Here is a 16,963-nt window from a genome sequence, read left to right as displayed (position 1 = left end):
ATTTTTACCAACTACATAAAATGTAGGCCATTCTTTCTAATTTAATAAATGCCTAAATTAAAATAGTTCTTTTCAGGATATAAATATAAATTGGATGTCCCAACAAAAATATAATAAAGCAAGAATAATGAACGATGCTTTGTGTAGGCAATTCAGGTAAATGCGCTTCAAGAAAAATAATCCCTCTGCTGCGTGAGAAGTTCCCGGACAGACTAATCTCGCTGCGTGGCTAAAGCTACCCCCTCAATCTTGCGACTTGACTCCGTGTGATTTTTTTTTATAGGGATATACTAAGTCACGAGTTTACCAGAACAAAGTTTGAAATGTCTTTGAACTTAAGCAAGAAATTCGTCGTGTCCTCAAAGAACTTGATGGGACGATGTATGATCGTTTTTTACTTTTAACCTTAACTTCTGAAGATAATGATATATTTGTTGTTTTTTTTAAAAAAATTAATTTAATTTATAGCCGATTTAAATCCCGCGTTCTTTTAAAAATACCCTATAAATATTTTGGTTTTAGTGCTGTGCCGTTTGTTCGTTTAATCGTGAGACAATATCATTACACGTTGGTATGACTAAAAAAAGAAAATTGACAAAATTATAAATCAAATAAAAAGTAAATTTGATTAAAATGATCAAAAAAGGTAAAAATAAAAAACAACATATTTGGAATTCCAGTAAGTTCGTCGACTACAGATCACAATAATTTTAAAAAAATTAAATGAACAACAAATTCGACGACAAAAAAAAAAACAATGAAATTAGGTGTTTAATGCTCTGATATCGGAATACTGTATAAAAAAATAGTTTCGAACAATGTGTAGGCAAAAAATCCTAATAACTTCAAAATGTATTTTGATATATTCTGCGTGTAATTACTATTTTTCGTTTTCTTATGCGATTGAACGAAATTAATACGTTGTAGACCATAATCTGTACTACAAACGACGCTCGTCCGTGTACCTGCGCAAGTGTTTGTAGTAATACACGAGAAGGTTTGTATTTCCACGTAACCTCATTGTGCTGTCAATCAATTATTCGAAGGGCTATTGAGAATTTTTAATCTTCTTTCCAATTTGAGCGTGCTGAAACGAGCCGTACATGAGTAGCGGTACTTGACCTAGTTGTTCGCATAAGGTCGAAGAAAAAACGCGTTGACCACAACACGTGCCGAAGAGAGTGCGACGCACAACAATTACAGGTACTAATTGTGACGGCAACGCGATGATTGGTATTGTTAAATTCTCGAGTGACCCATCCGTCACATTGCAACGTACGGTGTTGACGTGCGTCATCGTTAACGGACATCACGTCCGCATTATGCGGACCGCATACAATGTTCAAATGTTATAAAAACGTACGCGCCGGCACCCCTGCGCACCGCGTATCGGATCGACGCCGTTGTCGGACGTTTCCGCGAACCTGCAGAACGACCGGGTCGGCGGTCGCGCGTTATGAACCGCGCCGATGGCGGATGCGGCGGTGGATTCGACGACGACGGGCGCGTCGACCGCGGCCGCAGGTACCGGGGCGCTGACGTGGCCCGTCACGGCGTTCTGGAACGCGTGCGGCGTGTTCCTGGCCGACCTGTCGTACAACCGGTTCAGCCCGTGGTTCTCGGCCGTGCTGCTGGCCTCCGGCGTGCTGAACATCGTCATCACGCCGTGGAGCTTGTGCGCGCTGGACGGCTGGTGCGAGGACGTCATGTCCACCACGTACCGGCAGCTGTACACCCGATTGGTGGCGTTCACCAGTCTCATGTCGCGCGCGTCCATCATGTACAAGGTGTACCGACACATGGCCGAGTACCGGTGGCGGCAGGAGGGTTACGAGCGTAAATGGCCACTGTCCGGCGTGTGCTGGCGCCAAAACCTCGCGTACGCAACGTTCGTCGTCACCACGTGTCTGATGCTCATGATACCCATCAACATGCTACGGTTGTACCTGTTCTACATGTACGAGGTGAACAATGACAACATGCTGCTGTTGTTCTTCTTCAACATGTACCTGCAGAACTGGAGCATGTGCTGCATGGAGACACACTTTGCACTGCTGTGCTTCAGGGTGTACCTGCACTTGCGGAGCATCAACGACGAGCTGCTGGCCGTCCGCACGGACATCATGGTCAGCAACAGGTATCCGGTTGCACTCCGTTCGATGCGGCCATCCGCGATGTCCCGGTGCCGGCGGTCGTGGCGTCGTCGCCGTTTCGCCGCCGACGAGGACCACTACCATCACCGCCGCCATCAGCACCACGACTACCATCACCAACACCACCGGGCAGGTGGTGACGACCACTGCGATGTTGGCGGCCGCCGTGGTGGTGAACCGGTCGCTAACAGCGTCAAACGCGGCGCGGTCGCCAACCTGTCGTTTCTGCAGGACCCTCTGGGCTGTCCGCTGGAGACCACCATCGAGATGCTCAGAGTTAGGCACGGACTGATGCGCGAGTCCATCGACTATTTGAACAACATATTCGGCTGCCAGCTCACGCTGTCACTGGTCGCCCTGTGCGTGATGATGCTGTTCGACATCTACAACGAAGCTTTCCACGCGGGTGGCAGTACGGGCGGCATCGGCTCGCCGTCCAGGTTCATATATTTCTGGGTGCTACAGTACATGTTCAGGTTCTTCGTTATCATCATGACCGCACATAGCACCACCCAAGAGGTTAGGACGGTTACGGGATCGCATTAGTTTCAATAAAAAAATTAACACACACGCACATACACGTCGCATTTTTCTTCTTTTTTTTTTTTATAAAAACGTTCGCACATTTGTATTAAGGTCCCCACACACTGCCGCGGTGACGGTGGCGATTTTTATCCAATATAAACATAATATATTTATATATTTCTTACAATAATTTTATAGTTAATTAATTAATTCTTATGTTATACAATATATTATTTGATAAATTGACGATTTATCTACATAGTACGTTAGTAGGTACTATATTAAGTACTTATACTATTATACATAATATATATATTGTATAGATTATTTTATATGAATTGTTTTCAATAAGCTAATTATTTCTATATTTTTCTATATTATCTTTTTTTGAGAGAGACATAATAATTTATTATGTTTATAACGTTTTGCTGTAATACACTGTACACTATCGTTGTACACGTTGATCACAACACTAATCACAAATCAGTTATGACTAAACACAAGCGTTTTTATTTTTAACATTTCATTGTGTTTTATAAATAATATTTAATGCACCTACAGTACCTTCATTTTAATTATATGGTGTCCACTTACAAGTATACAAAAACGAATTAGTTAATAGTTAGTTAATTAGTTAATAATGAATAAAAAATAGTAATTTTTAATTTCGTATAATTATACATATTTTCAGAATCTTAGAGTATAATATTTAATAATTCAAAATAATAATTAATAATAAAAATTTATTTGAAGTACTAATATTGATTTTGGGGGAAAAATAAGAATGTCAATTGAAAATACCGCAGCGCGGTGGCATTAAAATCTAGCATGCTGCGGTTTTTATAAAAACCGCGCGTCGAATTTTACCGCGGCCGAATTATCGCTGCAGTGTGCGGACTCCCATTATAATACGTGTGTACAAATTTAACACCACCGCCACCGCGGCAGTGTATGGGGACCATTACTAGTATATACTTCCTGATCCGCTGGAGGTTGTGACTTCTCGCGGAAAAAGTGATAATTCACAGGGTTTCATCTTAATAAACGGATGACCATTGATTAGTACCAGATCACTCGGAAAAAATAATGTATTTGTAATATTATCTATACCGGTTGTTCCTGTGCGAAAGTATAAGTTATTTATTTCATTTATTTCTGGTAACACCTCAGCTCATTTTTATAATGGTGTCGAATTGCAGTAATTTTTGGTTTTTTTTTAAATACAACAAATGTATTAAACGTAGATATATTTCCAAAGAATTGCACAGATTTTTCGGATTATAAGTTATTAATTAGTAAATTTTTCAATTTAAATTTAATTTGTGCAGTATGTGTTAGCCATAATTTATCTTGGTTGGATGATATGGTGAAAAATATGCAACTTAATTCGTGATTACAGATTTATGTAAATATTTTCAGGGTTATAAAAGTAAGACACTTGTGACAGAAATAAATAACCGGTATCTGAACAGCAACACAAAATATGAGGTTTGTTTGGTATTGGGTTAACTTTAAAGTTAAATCATAATATTTCTAAAACGAGATAATTTATATCAATGCATATTTTATTTTACAGTTACAGCTGTTTTTGAAGCAAATGAATCATCACTCCATTGACATAACTGCGTGTGACTGTTTTACATTAAACAGTCACCTCGTAGCTTCGGTAAGTTAAAATATCAAATAGTACGCATTTATTAGTATATATATTTAAAAACATTTTTCGTCCAATGATTTTTTTTTATAGAAATAAAATATTTATTATTTATTAATTGTTTATTTTATAGAATAAAATATTAAAAAAAAAAGTTTCGCTTTAATCGTATATGATTTATTTTTATTTTTTTGTTTATTGATCTTGAAATTGTAGTCATTTTTGCTTCGAATATTTGGCCACTAGCATTACATTTGTAAAAAAAAAAAAAAAAAACAGATAAAATAATAGAGTTTAAATTAATTATTTAGTTGAATGTATACATTAAAATTGTTGGCCATATTAGGTACTTATTTAGTGGTATTTTAATTAATTTAAAAAATAGTATTGTGTTTTTTTTTTGTTTATATTTGGGCCTAGTATTGTTCCAATAATTAGCTTATTTTGAGTTCTTCTTTGTATTTCGTACATTCTGCATTCCTCGAAGATGCGCTTGATTATGAGCATCGTCCCTCATGATTAGCAAATATATTTTTATAAAATAGATAAAAAATATTGTATTCTGAGCTAATAAAAAAATTCACAAAAATATTTTTTTTTCTAATATCAAACTTTTAATAACTAATTTTTCGCTAAATGTCCTGAAATATTTAAATTACATTAAAATATTTCTTTGAATTAAAAAACAAAAGTAATATTTTAATATGGTCATTTATATGATTTTTTCCATGATATTTTGAAAATAACAAAATGCCGAAAAAAACTAGGAACTCATTTTAAATGATTTTCAGTAATCGTTTACAATACTATGAAATGGTTAAGCTTTTGGGGGTTGATATTTAATATTTTGTCTTTCAGATAAATTGCGTTTATAAATTATTCAAATGCACCTTAAAGAACAATTAAAAATATATTACTCGATATCAATCTTGATAGTTAACTTGCTGGATTATTCATTAAAATCGATAAATTAAATGTCTTCTCATGTGTAATCAATATATTAGTGTCGGCATATTTATATATTTATAATTAAAATAATTATTCTTTAACAAAATTTGTCTTATTCTAGGCCATCGCTGTTGGAACCACATATCTCTTTGTTTTAATACAATTTCATGAAGATATCTCCTAATCCGCAGGAAATAAAAAGTTACCAATAATGTTTAATACACATTGTTTGTGATAAGCTAAGCTTGTGATAAGCTTATTTGTAACAAACATAATGCATTGAAGTCTTGGGATAACTATATGGACTTTTAATTATCCTATTAATAAAGTACTTTTCAACTCTGCATGCATTAAAGCTTCTACTGCATTATCATTGGTGAAAAATTGTTGTTAATCGAGTAAATGTACTGCTAGTTGTAATAAAGTATGATTGAACAATAATCATACTTTTAATACATATTAAATGATAATATTCTATAAGTTGCTTCACATGATCCAACGTATCTAGTATTTAATAAGTTGAGACTTTATTATAATTTACTGAATTTTGGTCGACAATAACCTGGAGATTAGTACAGACATGACCTTTATATATATATATATATATATATATATATTTATGTAAATAATTAATTCTGTGGACAATTGTAACGTAAACATTAATATAGGCTACATAAATACTTTAATAAAAAGGGATTATACGTCACAACATATCTATTATAAATATCAATACATTTTCTGTTAATCGTTTTACTTATTCTTAGGCCATTACTCTTCTCATATATATAGAATATCCATTGTAATTTTTGTAGCACTTGAAAACGATTTAGGGAATTATTTTTTATACTAGTAATTTCTCCATGCATACACTATAAATTTAGATTTCAACAATATCCATGTATCATATGATTTTTCACTTAATTACACAATGTACTATTATAATTTGAATCAAGAATTTATGTGAACCCAACTCTATCAATATCCTGAACATCTCTAAACTTATAATATCCTGAAGGGCTACCAATAAATGAACGTGAGATAATTCTCTTTTTTAAAATGTTATTGTTTATATGTAAGTTTTTACTTCACCAAATATTTATTTTGTTCTTATTATTTTTAATAAGTGTTCAATTTTTGCATGAAATACATGAACAACAATGTCGGGTCTGTTATTTGCAGTTATTTATAAGTGAATGATGTGCATAAGGGATAGCTAAATGTATAAAAGAAAGATAAATTCAAGGTGATACAAAGGTTACCGAGTCAAATATACATATGAAAAGCTATATAATATAAAAGAAATAGAATAAACCCTGAAAACTGAGTACTAAGAACTACTTAAGATAATTTCATTACAAGTAAAAATGTTTGATGCCCATCAAAGTGACCACAGATCAATTTTTAATATAATAAGTATCTAGTGTTACGCGAAAATGGTAACGTTCGAAAATGTTCACTGCCGAAGCGGAAAATTCGAAACGCCATATAAAATGTTTTCACATAAAAAAATGTGGCGAATTTTTGTGATTTAAAAAAAAAAAATTATTCAACACTCGTATTTTTTTTCAATACTAAGTTACATATATGTGTGGGCCTAAAGAACATTAAATTAAATTTTCAGAATATTTTATCAAACCCAATTTATTTTATCAACATTTTCAAATAAAAACTAAGAAAACATGAAAGTTATTAAAGTCTATTATTATATTTTTTTTTTTTTTTTTTTTTTTTTTTTTAATAACGATAGAAAAAATTAGATTTCATCGGAAACTGTTATACCATGAATAATGCTTTTTTTTTTAACTTTTCTTCAGTTATTCTCAATTATTTAGAAAATATTAGTAAATATATTATATGACCCCTTTCAAAGAACTAACTAAAATTTTCTAACTAGACAACTTTTTCTATCAAAAATTTCTTATGATTGTGATAGTAGAAACAATCCTTTTGGTCGAAATTGTGCAGGTACATAAATATAAGTAAATTTAAAAAAATAAAAAAAACACATAATTTTAAAATTATACATTTTTTATTTCACTTAGAATCTGAAAATGAAAAGACAACAAATAAAATTGTATACCAAGAAAATTAAGGCATCAAACTCAATATATATGTATGAAATAGCTAAATTATCCTTCTAAACCTGAGAGATATTTTACTTTTTTAAATCAGAGCAATTATTATTTTAATTTATAAAAAAATTAGGTTGAAAAAGCGCACAATCTTCATATATTCTAATGATATTTATTTTTGTTTATTAATAATGTATTAACTATTAAGTTACATATACACCAATTAATGGTTATTAAAATCAATATTTAAAAAAAATAAAATATTTCCAGAATAACCAAAAAATAAAATTATGTAAACATTCAGTTCAAAGCTTAAAACTATTTCCACACTCAAAAATGCAATTTTCGAAATTTTCAAAGAACACCTATACATTCTCTTAAAATTTCAAATACCATATTGTTATGGTAGTTTTAGCTGTTGACTGATCAGTTGGTGAGTGGATGGTATTTTAATCTTGTACATATAAATCGATTTTGTGCACTTCAAAACCTGTGGAAAACTTGAAAAAATATGTTGTTAATAATTATTTTTTAAATAATGTTCAACTCTGTATATAAATTATAAAACATATTTTTGTTTCTTAAATACATGTTTTTTGTTATTTTATCTTTAGTAAATATTTTTCTTAAAGTAATATAATATTTAAAAGGGTAACACTAGTTATGTTATCATGATATGATACGTCAATAAAATCTTTGTTTATGTTTTTTTATTACACCATTACTTTTTCATATCTCATGTATTTTCTTTTTAATCGAAAAATATTAATGTGTTTTATTGTATTTTAAAACCAGGAACAGATAACTACAGTAATCCTTAAAAACGTTTAATAATGTTTCATCAAATACCGAAATGGGTAGTTTTTTTCTGGAAAATTTTTAGTATTATGGGTATTGATCACAATAAATGGCAAGTAATTTACTCTACGCTGTTGATAATATCTTGTATTTTGAATTTTTATTACACGCCTGAAATTATATGCGTACTGGACAAATATTGTGATAACTCAGTATCCACATTAATAAAAGGAATGTTTGTTAGAATAGTGGCTATCACCGGTTTTTTTTCAAGAGTCGTTCTTCTTTTCAAGGGTAAAATCAATTTAGTAAAGTACAAGGAAAACATGGATGCTTTTCATGCATTTACACCGATGACTTCCTCTGATATTGACGGTTTGAACAGATTTTCGTGTAGAGTTATACTGTGCTGTATATTACTAACTGTACCAGTTAATTTTGCAAGACTATGGATCTTATGGGATTTAATTCAAAATACAGTTGTATTTGTGGCTTTATCTTACATTCAAAACTTCAGTATGTACTGCATAGAAACTCATTTTATAGTCTTGTGTTTTATTCTATATCAAAAGTTTGCCGGCATCAATAAAGATCTATTGACACTTAAAATCAATACAGTTATGCGAAACAAATATCCGTTTATGTCAAAAACGGGAGAAAAGTATTTAAAGAATAAAAGTACAATTTACTGTAACAAAGAAATTGAATACTCTTTGGCCGCCGGTTATCCAATGTCTGACATTATTGAAAATCTTAAGATCAAACATAAATTATGTTGTGAAGCCATAATATATTTAAATAACTTATTTGGAATTCAACTGGGATTATCTTTATGTGCATTATGTTTATACACCATGTTTGACTTGTATTATCATTTGGTTGGTATATTGGATCACTCTAATTCGAATAATCTAATCTATGGTTGGATTTTACAATACTCCGTAAGATTTGCAACTGTTACAGTCTTCCCACACGCAACAACGAAACAGGTAAATAAATATTATAAATTTAACTTGTGTTATTTTTAAAATTATTTTATAGATTTAAGAACCCAATGAAAGAAATTATTAATTAAGTATGAGAAAATATATCATATACCTATTCACAAAAATATTTCATAAGACAATATGTACATGAACCACGTATCTATCATATTCAAATAAATAGGGATTTACAAATAAATAAATAATCGATCACATGATACAATTAGTCTTGATGTTTTATTTAACTTGGAGTTCGAACAAATGAAAAACAATGTCTATGCTTTGTATACTACTAGAAGGTCTACATATTTTTATACTTGTATTATTTAAATCAGTGGTCTTTACTAGGATTTTAGAAAGGGCCAAATGTAATTTTTGAAAATTACTTGAGAGCCGCATACATTTTTAATAATAATAACCGTAACATTAATTGTTTTTCAGAAAAAATTCCTTTTTTTTTAATTCAACTAACTCTCTACTAATTCAAACTCTCTTATATTAGATGTGTGGGAATAATTTTTAGAAAATTCAATATGGTGAGTTGTGTAATAACGATTAATATCATAACGTTTTGAAATATTAATGGTTTTACGAAAAATTAAACATAATGCATCGTGTTTCTTACCAAAAATACAGAAAAATTCAACCTCCCAATTGTCTTGAAATATTCTGCGTTCATCTTCGATTTTATATTTCGCCATGATAGAGAATAAAACTTTACGTGATAAAATACAAACGGACAATAATCGATAATGGATAAATTGTTCATACAAGACTACGCGGTGGAATGAATAAACTCATAATTGTAGGTACCTGCTTAGGGTGCGTTACGATTGCGTACATTCTACATACCAATATTTAGTGCAATGTTGCCGTTGTTCAAAATCGTGAAAAATTGTAATATAATTATTAGGAAATTATTTTAGGAAACGATTGCTTATATTTTATAAGACTTTTATAAACAATATATACAATATAAACAATATAATTTATAAATTTTTATATAAAAATTATATATAAACAAATTGTATATTTCTAACTAATATATGGGCTGAAGAACCTTCAATAAATAAAAGGTATCATAGTTTTATAAATTATAAAAAAAATTTGGAAGTATTCTTGTACAATATAACTTTAAAGTTTATGTTCTGATACATAAAAATAAAGTGTCATAAAATATTTAGATCATTATTAATTCCGTAATTTTTACATATTTTAATGTCAGAACAACAAATGATCCAGAGAGTTTTCACAGAACTTTTAACGCTCAATTCTATACCGCACATCCACCAATATACTTTGTGCTTGAGGCATTGAAAGAAATGCAGGCTGAAATCAATATAAAAATATCCACTATACAAAAAAATATATCCAAAGGTATTCTATCCAAAGATATGCAAAAAATTAACCATGTAATAAAACTATTTCAACTAATTTAAAATAGATGGTAATGTATTCAATTTTTTATCAGGGACTGGTTATCGGTACCAAGGTTTTAATTTATAACTTATAATGTGTATTTTTATTGTACTTTTTATATCTAAATATCTTATATTGTTTTCAATTGACTATAATATTACAATAATGATTTTTTTAAATTATATTATTATTATTTTTAATTAAATTTAATTTAATAGTACATGTTGGCAACGTTGCACTCATTTTCGTACGTAATCTTATATCACCGCCTGCTTATTTGTCCAACTAGTAATTCAATACAAGTTTAAAGTAGAAAGATAAAATAAATAAAAATAATAAGATAAAAAGCAACGTTAATTTTATTCTCTGTGTATAGAATTTTGGATTTTAGAATGTACAATTTAATTTTAGTGCAGTTCGCACTAAATTTGTTAAAGGGCCGTGTAGTGAGAACCGCTGATTTAAATTTTATTTTATTCATAATAACTCTAGAATAGGCATTTTTATATATTAATAACAGTTAAATATTTGTCTTCTATATCATTGTATAATATTTCTGTAAATATTTGTTGAACAAACTTTCAGTAACGAATTAGAATTTTTAAATGAAGGGATAATAAGAAATTTTATAAAACATTTCACATTCTTGTCATTTTTATGATTATAATTTTTCTATAAAAAATACTGTTATAGTATTATTATATTTTTATGTTTCACGTAGTTAATAAAATATAAAATTATATTTTTTATATGTTGTCCCTAAATTACATACTCAGAGGAAGGATGTCACACTCTCATATGTTGTCTTCATTTTACAAACGTAAAACATAGCAAATTGAGCTCAGTAATTACTAAAATATGTTGTTAGCTTTAATAAACAAGAAAAAACTTGTAAGAACTATTCGATCAAGGTTATCAAACATTATTTATGTTTATATAAAAGAAAACCAAGTACAATCGGTCAATATAATTTTGAGGGTGTAAAAAAGTTCGTGTATCTTGGATCCTACCTTAATAACAGTAACAGCATGTAGGAAAAGAATAAAAGAAGAATTATGGCTGCAACTGAGCATACTTTATGAATATTAAACTTCTCAAATCAAAACTTCTGTCGAAAACTACTAAGATGATATATAAAACACTTATTTAACCTGTAGTCTGCTATGAAGTTGAAACTTGGACATTGTCAAAATCAGATTCCAACAGGTTAAAGATATTCGAAAGAAAAATAATAATAAAAATACATGGAACAGTGAATGAAGAGGGAAAATGGAGGATACAGAGCAACAATGAAATAAAGCGGATTTTTGAAGACGAAAATATAGTAAAATTTATAAAATCAGGCAGGATCAGATGGTTGGGTCATGTGGAAAGAATAGACGAGGAAAAAATACCTAAACGCATAATGTTGTCAAGAATGGAAGGAACTAGAAGACAAGGACGACCAAGGAGTAGATGGATAGACAAAGTAAAGAAAAACCTACAACAGATGGGTATAAGGAACTGGAGAAGTATTGCTTAAGATAGGGATGAGTGGAGAGTAAATGTTTTGAAAGCCAAGGGCCACTTTGGCCTGTAGCACTTATGAGTTGTAGTAGTAATATTTATGTTTATATGTCAGTTTCTTTCGTTATTTTAATTTTTAAATATGTAAATTATGTAAAATATTAAAATTTAAAAAACTCGTTGCTCGCTTGAAAATTAAAATATTATAAATATAGTTTATAATTTATTCTTTAGGGTTGACAGTAGGTTAGTTTCTTTTCATAAATAATACAAAATGGATCTAATCAAAGCAGATTATCTATGCCATACGTTTGTAATACGTAGATAACAAATTGTAACAAAACTTGAAGTCGATATACGTTCTCTTAATTTTGCTAACTTTATATAATAAAAATGTTTAAAATTTTAATAATTTATAATAAAAAATGTTCATCTCACAACATAATAAGAAGGAGATATATAAGAATCGTACAGGTATGTATGATTATACATTTACAATAAAAATTATTCGTTACCGAGTTCACAAAGACTCACAACATTCAGATAATAGTTAGGGCTACTCACAATGATGTTATGTCTGTGGACGTACTAGGAGATTTACACAATTACCAACGTGTTACTCACAGTATGCTACGCTAATATACAGCGCACCCTATGGTAACGTCGAAAGACTTTCTAGTACGCACTGACACACAGTATGTAGGGAAATAACAGCACTGCAGACCACGGCAATGCTCCGTTGAATGTCGTACAATACCGATAGGAAAATTACGTCAGGAAACTGCTACTCCGGGTATGGATGTCGAGCGGGCATTCCTCCTGGTGGTGGCTCGTACAAACTCGGACGGCGACGGCTCACTTAACCAGTAGTGGCGCGGTTCCTTAACTCCTCGGATACTACTGAAGCGGACGTTGATTCGTACGGCGACTATTGAGCAGCAGGGGAAAATGATTTGATGACTGTACATTAGATTATACGTGTAATATGGGTTACGTAAACCAACCATATTCGTATATTCAGCAGATAATTCAAACAGTTATTGGGGGAAGTTGATCACTGATTTGTTTTGGTGATCTTATATACAGAATTGATCTATGCTCAGGTACTATAAAAAAAAAAAAAAAATAGTAAGTACCTGAGCATAGTATTATCCGTAAATATTATACAGTACGGTAGGAATAACATGCGGGTCGTAAACCACGATGACCGCCACGCTATCTTGACAATCTTCAAATCATAACTGTCAGATTACACGGGTGAATTGTTTACCGTGATCTCTATTGATAACAACAGATTATACGACAATCTCAATCGCGTACATCATTAGTGCTCCGTAACGTCGAGACGCACACACGCGGCGTATGCATGAGACTATGCTGTCTCCTTACGAAATATGGGATGGTTAAGCTTTAAAATATATGTAACATATAAAAAATTTTTATATTTATGTTATAATAATTTTAAATGTATGCGACGACCAAATTTTATCCATTTACCTACCAGGATTACACCATTAGTAGTTAATTATTGTAAATAAAATAAACTTCCTCTTATATTTTACTATATAATTATTATATATGTTTGTTGTAGGCCCTTAAATCAAAGATGCTTTTAACGGATATTAACAACCGTTATTTAGATAATGCTACAAAAGAAGAAGTAAATATGTTTATTATTAGAAATAAAGTTATATTTTTAAAATAATTAAAATTTTTTTTTTTACATCTTATAGTTACAAATGTTTCTGAATCAAATTTCCAGTTGTACGATTAAATTTACTGCTTGCGATTTCTTTACTTTAAACAATCACATGATTACTTCTGTAAGTTTATTTAACCTGTAAATTTATATTTAAAAATATTCTTGAAGAAAAAGTTTTTATGCAACTATATAATATATATATATATATATATTGATATTTAAGTTTTTTTTATTACTTTCAGGCAATTGCTGCCGGAACAACATATCTCATAATTTTATTACAGTTCAATACATAACCAGTAGATAAGTAATAAAAAGTAACTAATAGGAGGACCTTTCCTAAGTAAGTCTTCTAATTATTTAAAAACTACTATTGATTTTAGTTTTAACATAAAACTACATAATTATTTTCATGTTTTGCAATTAATAAATTATTTAGTTTAATTTAACTAGGATTCATTCACATTAAATACATTTTTGAATCCTTTAACTTAAAAACTTAAAAATATAATAGTTACATATTAAATTATAAGTTTGTGTGAATTTGCTATATTTGGATTAACTGTCAATATTGTAAGATACTAATATATGTACTAAAATTGTATGTTTTCATTATTAAGGGTAGGCACTCATACATGATTAACTGTTATATAATGTTACACTTTATACTTATTTCAATAAAAAAAATGTCATAAAAATAATGTTTTGATAAATAACAAATATATAAATGTAATTAATTATGTAGCGATGGGCAATGAGTGAATGGTACCCGATGTTAACTGTTAAGAAAATTGTGAATGTTCAATTTTTTTTGGGTGTAATTCATCGTAGAAGCTGTGCCTTCCTCAGTATAAATCATCCGAGATAACGACTGAAAGAATAATTTGTTATGTATTTTAATACTTAGGTAAATATTAAATGAAGCCATGCTTATTATGTTTTGCTGTGCCGTTTACTAAATTTAAAGAAATACTTATATCTTTACTATAATGTTCAATTTATTTTGGATCATTATTTTATTTTTATTTTTTATTCGTTTTATCTAGAAAAGTCTGACAGTTCAAGTTTTCAGTTATAAATGCTATTTATTGAAGTGCATTTGGATTAAACAAAATTTTTTGTTTATCATTTTCTAGTACGCACACAAATAAATCAGGTTTTCTGATGGGTGAGCAAGTCACATATGTAAGAAGCATGCATTTTCAAAATGTAGACAAAATTTGTTGTAATTATCCTTGTGCTTTATTGATGATCATTGCATAAGTGAGTCGCATCGGAAACTACAAGTTAGTTTGTATTTGAACGGCATATCTGTTGAAATCATCAGGATGCGTAGCTATTAGACAACTTCACCTTTAAGTTATCCGTTGAAAATTATAGCTTCGATAATGTCGTATATCAACTTTTTCACTAAAAGCCTAGTACCATTGCAGTGGTGGTGGATTAATAGTTCATAAAAAATTATGGGCACGCAAACTTTCAATGTTTGAACGTGCGGTGGTAATCAACAAAACAGACCTAAGACAGAACCTAACCTAACCCTCTTAGAGGGGCGCAAAATTACTAAATACGACACTGACTACAATGTATTAAACGATAGCACTTAGGAGTTTAAAAAATAGATAAAAACCTATTCGCAGACCTACAAAATTTCATTAAAATCGGTTAAGTCGTTTCGGAGGAGTATGGTTACAAACACTGTGACACGAGATTTATATATATATATATATATATATATATATATAGATATATTCGTTTATATATTTTATAAATTATTCTGTAAGACGTAATATAAAAAAAAAAACGATTTATAAATACAACAAACGTAATAGAAGAATATAAAAATAAAAATTTTTTAAGAATGACGTTTGTATGCAACAATTATTTGAAATAATAAATAATTAAAAGAATTATATGAAATATTTGACTTTATATATATACAAAATTAATTATAAAATTCAATTGAAGTTCAAAAATATGAATCCGAAACAGTCATACAATTTTTTGGGGGGTCAATAAGAACCACTTCTCCGTGGTGACCCCTGGGTAACTCTAAATGGTTCTCTAACTATAATTTAGAGAGTTGTGTAGAAATATATTTGGCAGAAACGACTGATGCCATAATATAATGATAAATTATTTTATTTAAAAAAATTAATTCTATGTTTTTAGTATTCATCTTATTTTTTCTTTTAATCATAACGAAAACACTCATATCTGATATAAATAATCGATATTTAGACAACGATGCAAAGGAAAAGGTAAAATTAATAATACCTCACTAAAAAGTAAAATAATTGATCTATCTACATAATATATTTTTTTTTTCATACCAGCTTAATTTATTTTTCAATCAAATATTTTGACGTTCAGTGGAATTTACTACCTATGATATTTTTACATTAAATGCTCACTTGATTACTTCTGTAAGTATAAAAAAATTATAAATGTTATACAGATAATTTAAATAATAACGTACTGATGTTATATGAAAAATTAATTAAATTCTGAGGTTTTTTTTTCTAGGCTATCGTTACGGGAACAGCATATATTTTTATGTTGTTACAATTCCATTAAACAAAATAACATTAATTATTCAGTTTAATTGTGTTGATGTCAAGGTACATGATGAACAAATAATGGTTATTAACAATGTTTTGTTAATGATTATTAACAAAAATTCTTTGAGAGTTAAATTTCAATTCATCTATAGTTGATAAAGTTCATTGTATTTACACAATTAAATAAAAAATAAAACTAATACATTTTAATTATCATATTTATTAAAATATATAACGTAATTATTCCGAAAAAAAAATAATTTGTAAAAATAAATCAGTTATGAGTATTTACATTGTTTCTGGTCAAGCATATTTCAAGAATATATAATTGACTGTATATGAAATTAAGATTAAAAATGTATATGATTATTTAATTTGATTTAAAACGAGAGGATTCTAATAAAAAGCTTAAAAAATATAAAAATCACTTTAGATTATAAAATCATAACTAAAAATGTAATATTTTAAATTAAATTTGTACTTATGAAAATATTTATGAAAAACCTAATAATACATCTAAGTATATGTAATATTAATGGTTGGAAATTATGGTCGCTAAAAATGTTTCAACTTATATACTTTTAAAACTTATAGTAAAAAAAGTTAAAAGTTACTCAGGGTTCTGAAATAACAGCGTTAGAG

General features: G+C 29.5%; 2 protein-coding genes across 3 annotated transcripts; both read left to right on the top strand.

The window, feature by feature from the left end:
• Positions 1–1,434: 1,434 nt before the first annotated feature.
• On the top strand, positions 1,435–5,650 carry LOC112688415. 2 transcript variants are annotated; one of them, XM_025561581.1, is made up of 4 exons: positions 1,435–2,672; positions 4,098–4,166; positions 4,255–4,344; positions 5,402–5,650. In XM_025561581.1, the coding sequence occupies exons 1-4, from the start codon at positions 1,470–1,472 to the stop codon at positions 5,462–5,464; spliced, it is 1,425 nt and encodes a 474-aa protein (XP_025417366.1). In that variant the 5' UTR covers positions 1,435–1,469; the 3' UTR covers positions 5,465–5,650. The 2 variants fall into 2 exon arrangements, with proteins under 2 accessions (XP_025417366.1, XP_025417367.1); XM_025561582.1 differs by lacking the exon at positions 5,402–5,650 and having other exon boundaries at positions 1,435–2,629.
• A 2,585-nt stretch (positions 5,651–8,235) lies between these two features.
• On the top strand, positions 8,236–14,541 carry LOC112688431 (putative gustatory receptor 28b). Its single transcript, XM_025561601.1, has 5 exons — positions 8,236–9,139; positions 13,650–13,718; positions 13,792–13,881; positions 14,003–14,103; positions 14,506–14,541. Exons 1-4 carry the CDS (start codon positions 8,240–8,242, stop codon positions 14,054–14,056), a joined length of 1,113 nt encoding a protein of 370 aa, XP_025417386.1. The 5' UTR covers positions 8,236–8,239; the 3' UTR covers positions 14,057–14,103; positions 14,506–14,541.
• Positions 14,542–16,963: the final 2,422 nt, after the last annotated feature.

Source organism: Sipha flava, unplaced genomic scaffold (assembly GCF_003268045.1).
Source record: "Sipha flava isolate LNK unplaced genomic scaffold, YSA_version1 38_pilon_pilon, whole genome shotgun sequence".
Classification (NCBI taxonomy): domain Eukaryota; kingdom Metazoa; phylum Arthropoda; class Insecta; order Hemiptera; family Aphididae; genus Sipha; species Sipha flava.
This window is presented reverse-complemented; position numbering and strand designations above follow the sequence as displayed.

Bases quoted from the DNA above. Each gene is read 5' to 3' on its own strand.
- LOC112688415 (XM_025561581.1), top strand. From the start codon at position 1,470: ATGGCGGATGCGGCGGTGGATTCGACGACGACGGGCGCGTCGACCGCG. The intron at 2,673-4,097 runs GTTAGGACGGTT...AAATATTTTCAG, and splicing joins CACATAGCACCACCCAAGAG to GGTTATAAAAGTAAGACACT. The intron at 4,345-5,401 runs GTAAGTTAAAAT...GTCTTATTCTAG, and splicing joins ACAGTCACCTCGTAGCTTCG to GCCATCGCTGTTGGAACCAC.
- LOC112688431 (XM_025561601.1), top strand. From the start codon at position 8,240: ATGGGTATTGATCACAATAAATGGCAAGTAATTTACTCTACGCTGTTG. The intron at 9,140-13,649 runs GTAAATAAATAT...TGTTTGTTGTAG, and splicing joins CACACGCAACAACGAAACAG to GCCCTTAAATCAAAGATGCT. The intron at 13,719-13,791 runs GTAAATATGTTT...TACATCTTATAG, and splicing joins ATAATGCTACAAAAGAAGAA to TTACAAATGTTTCTGAATCA.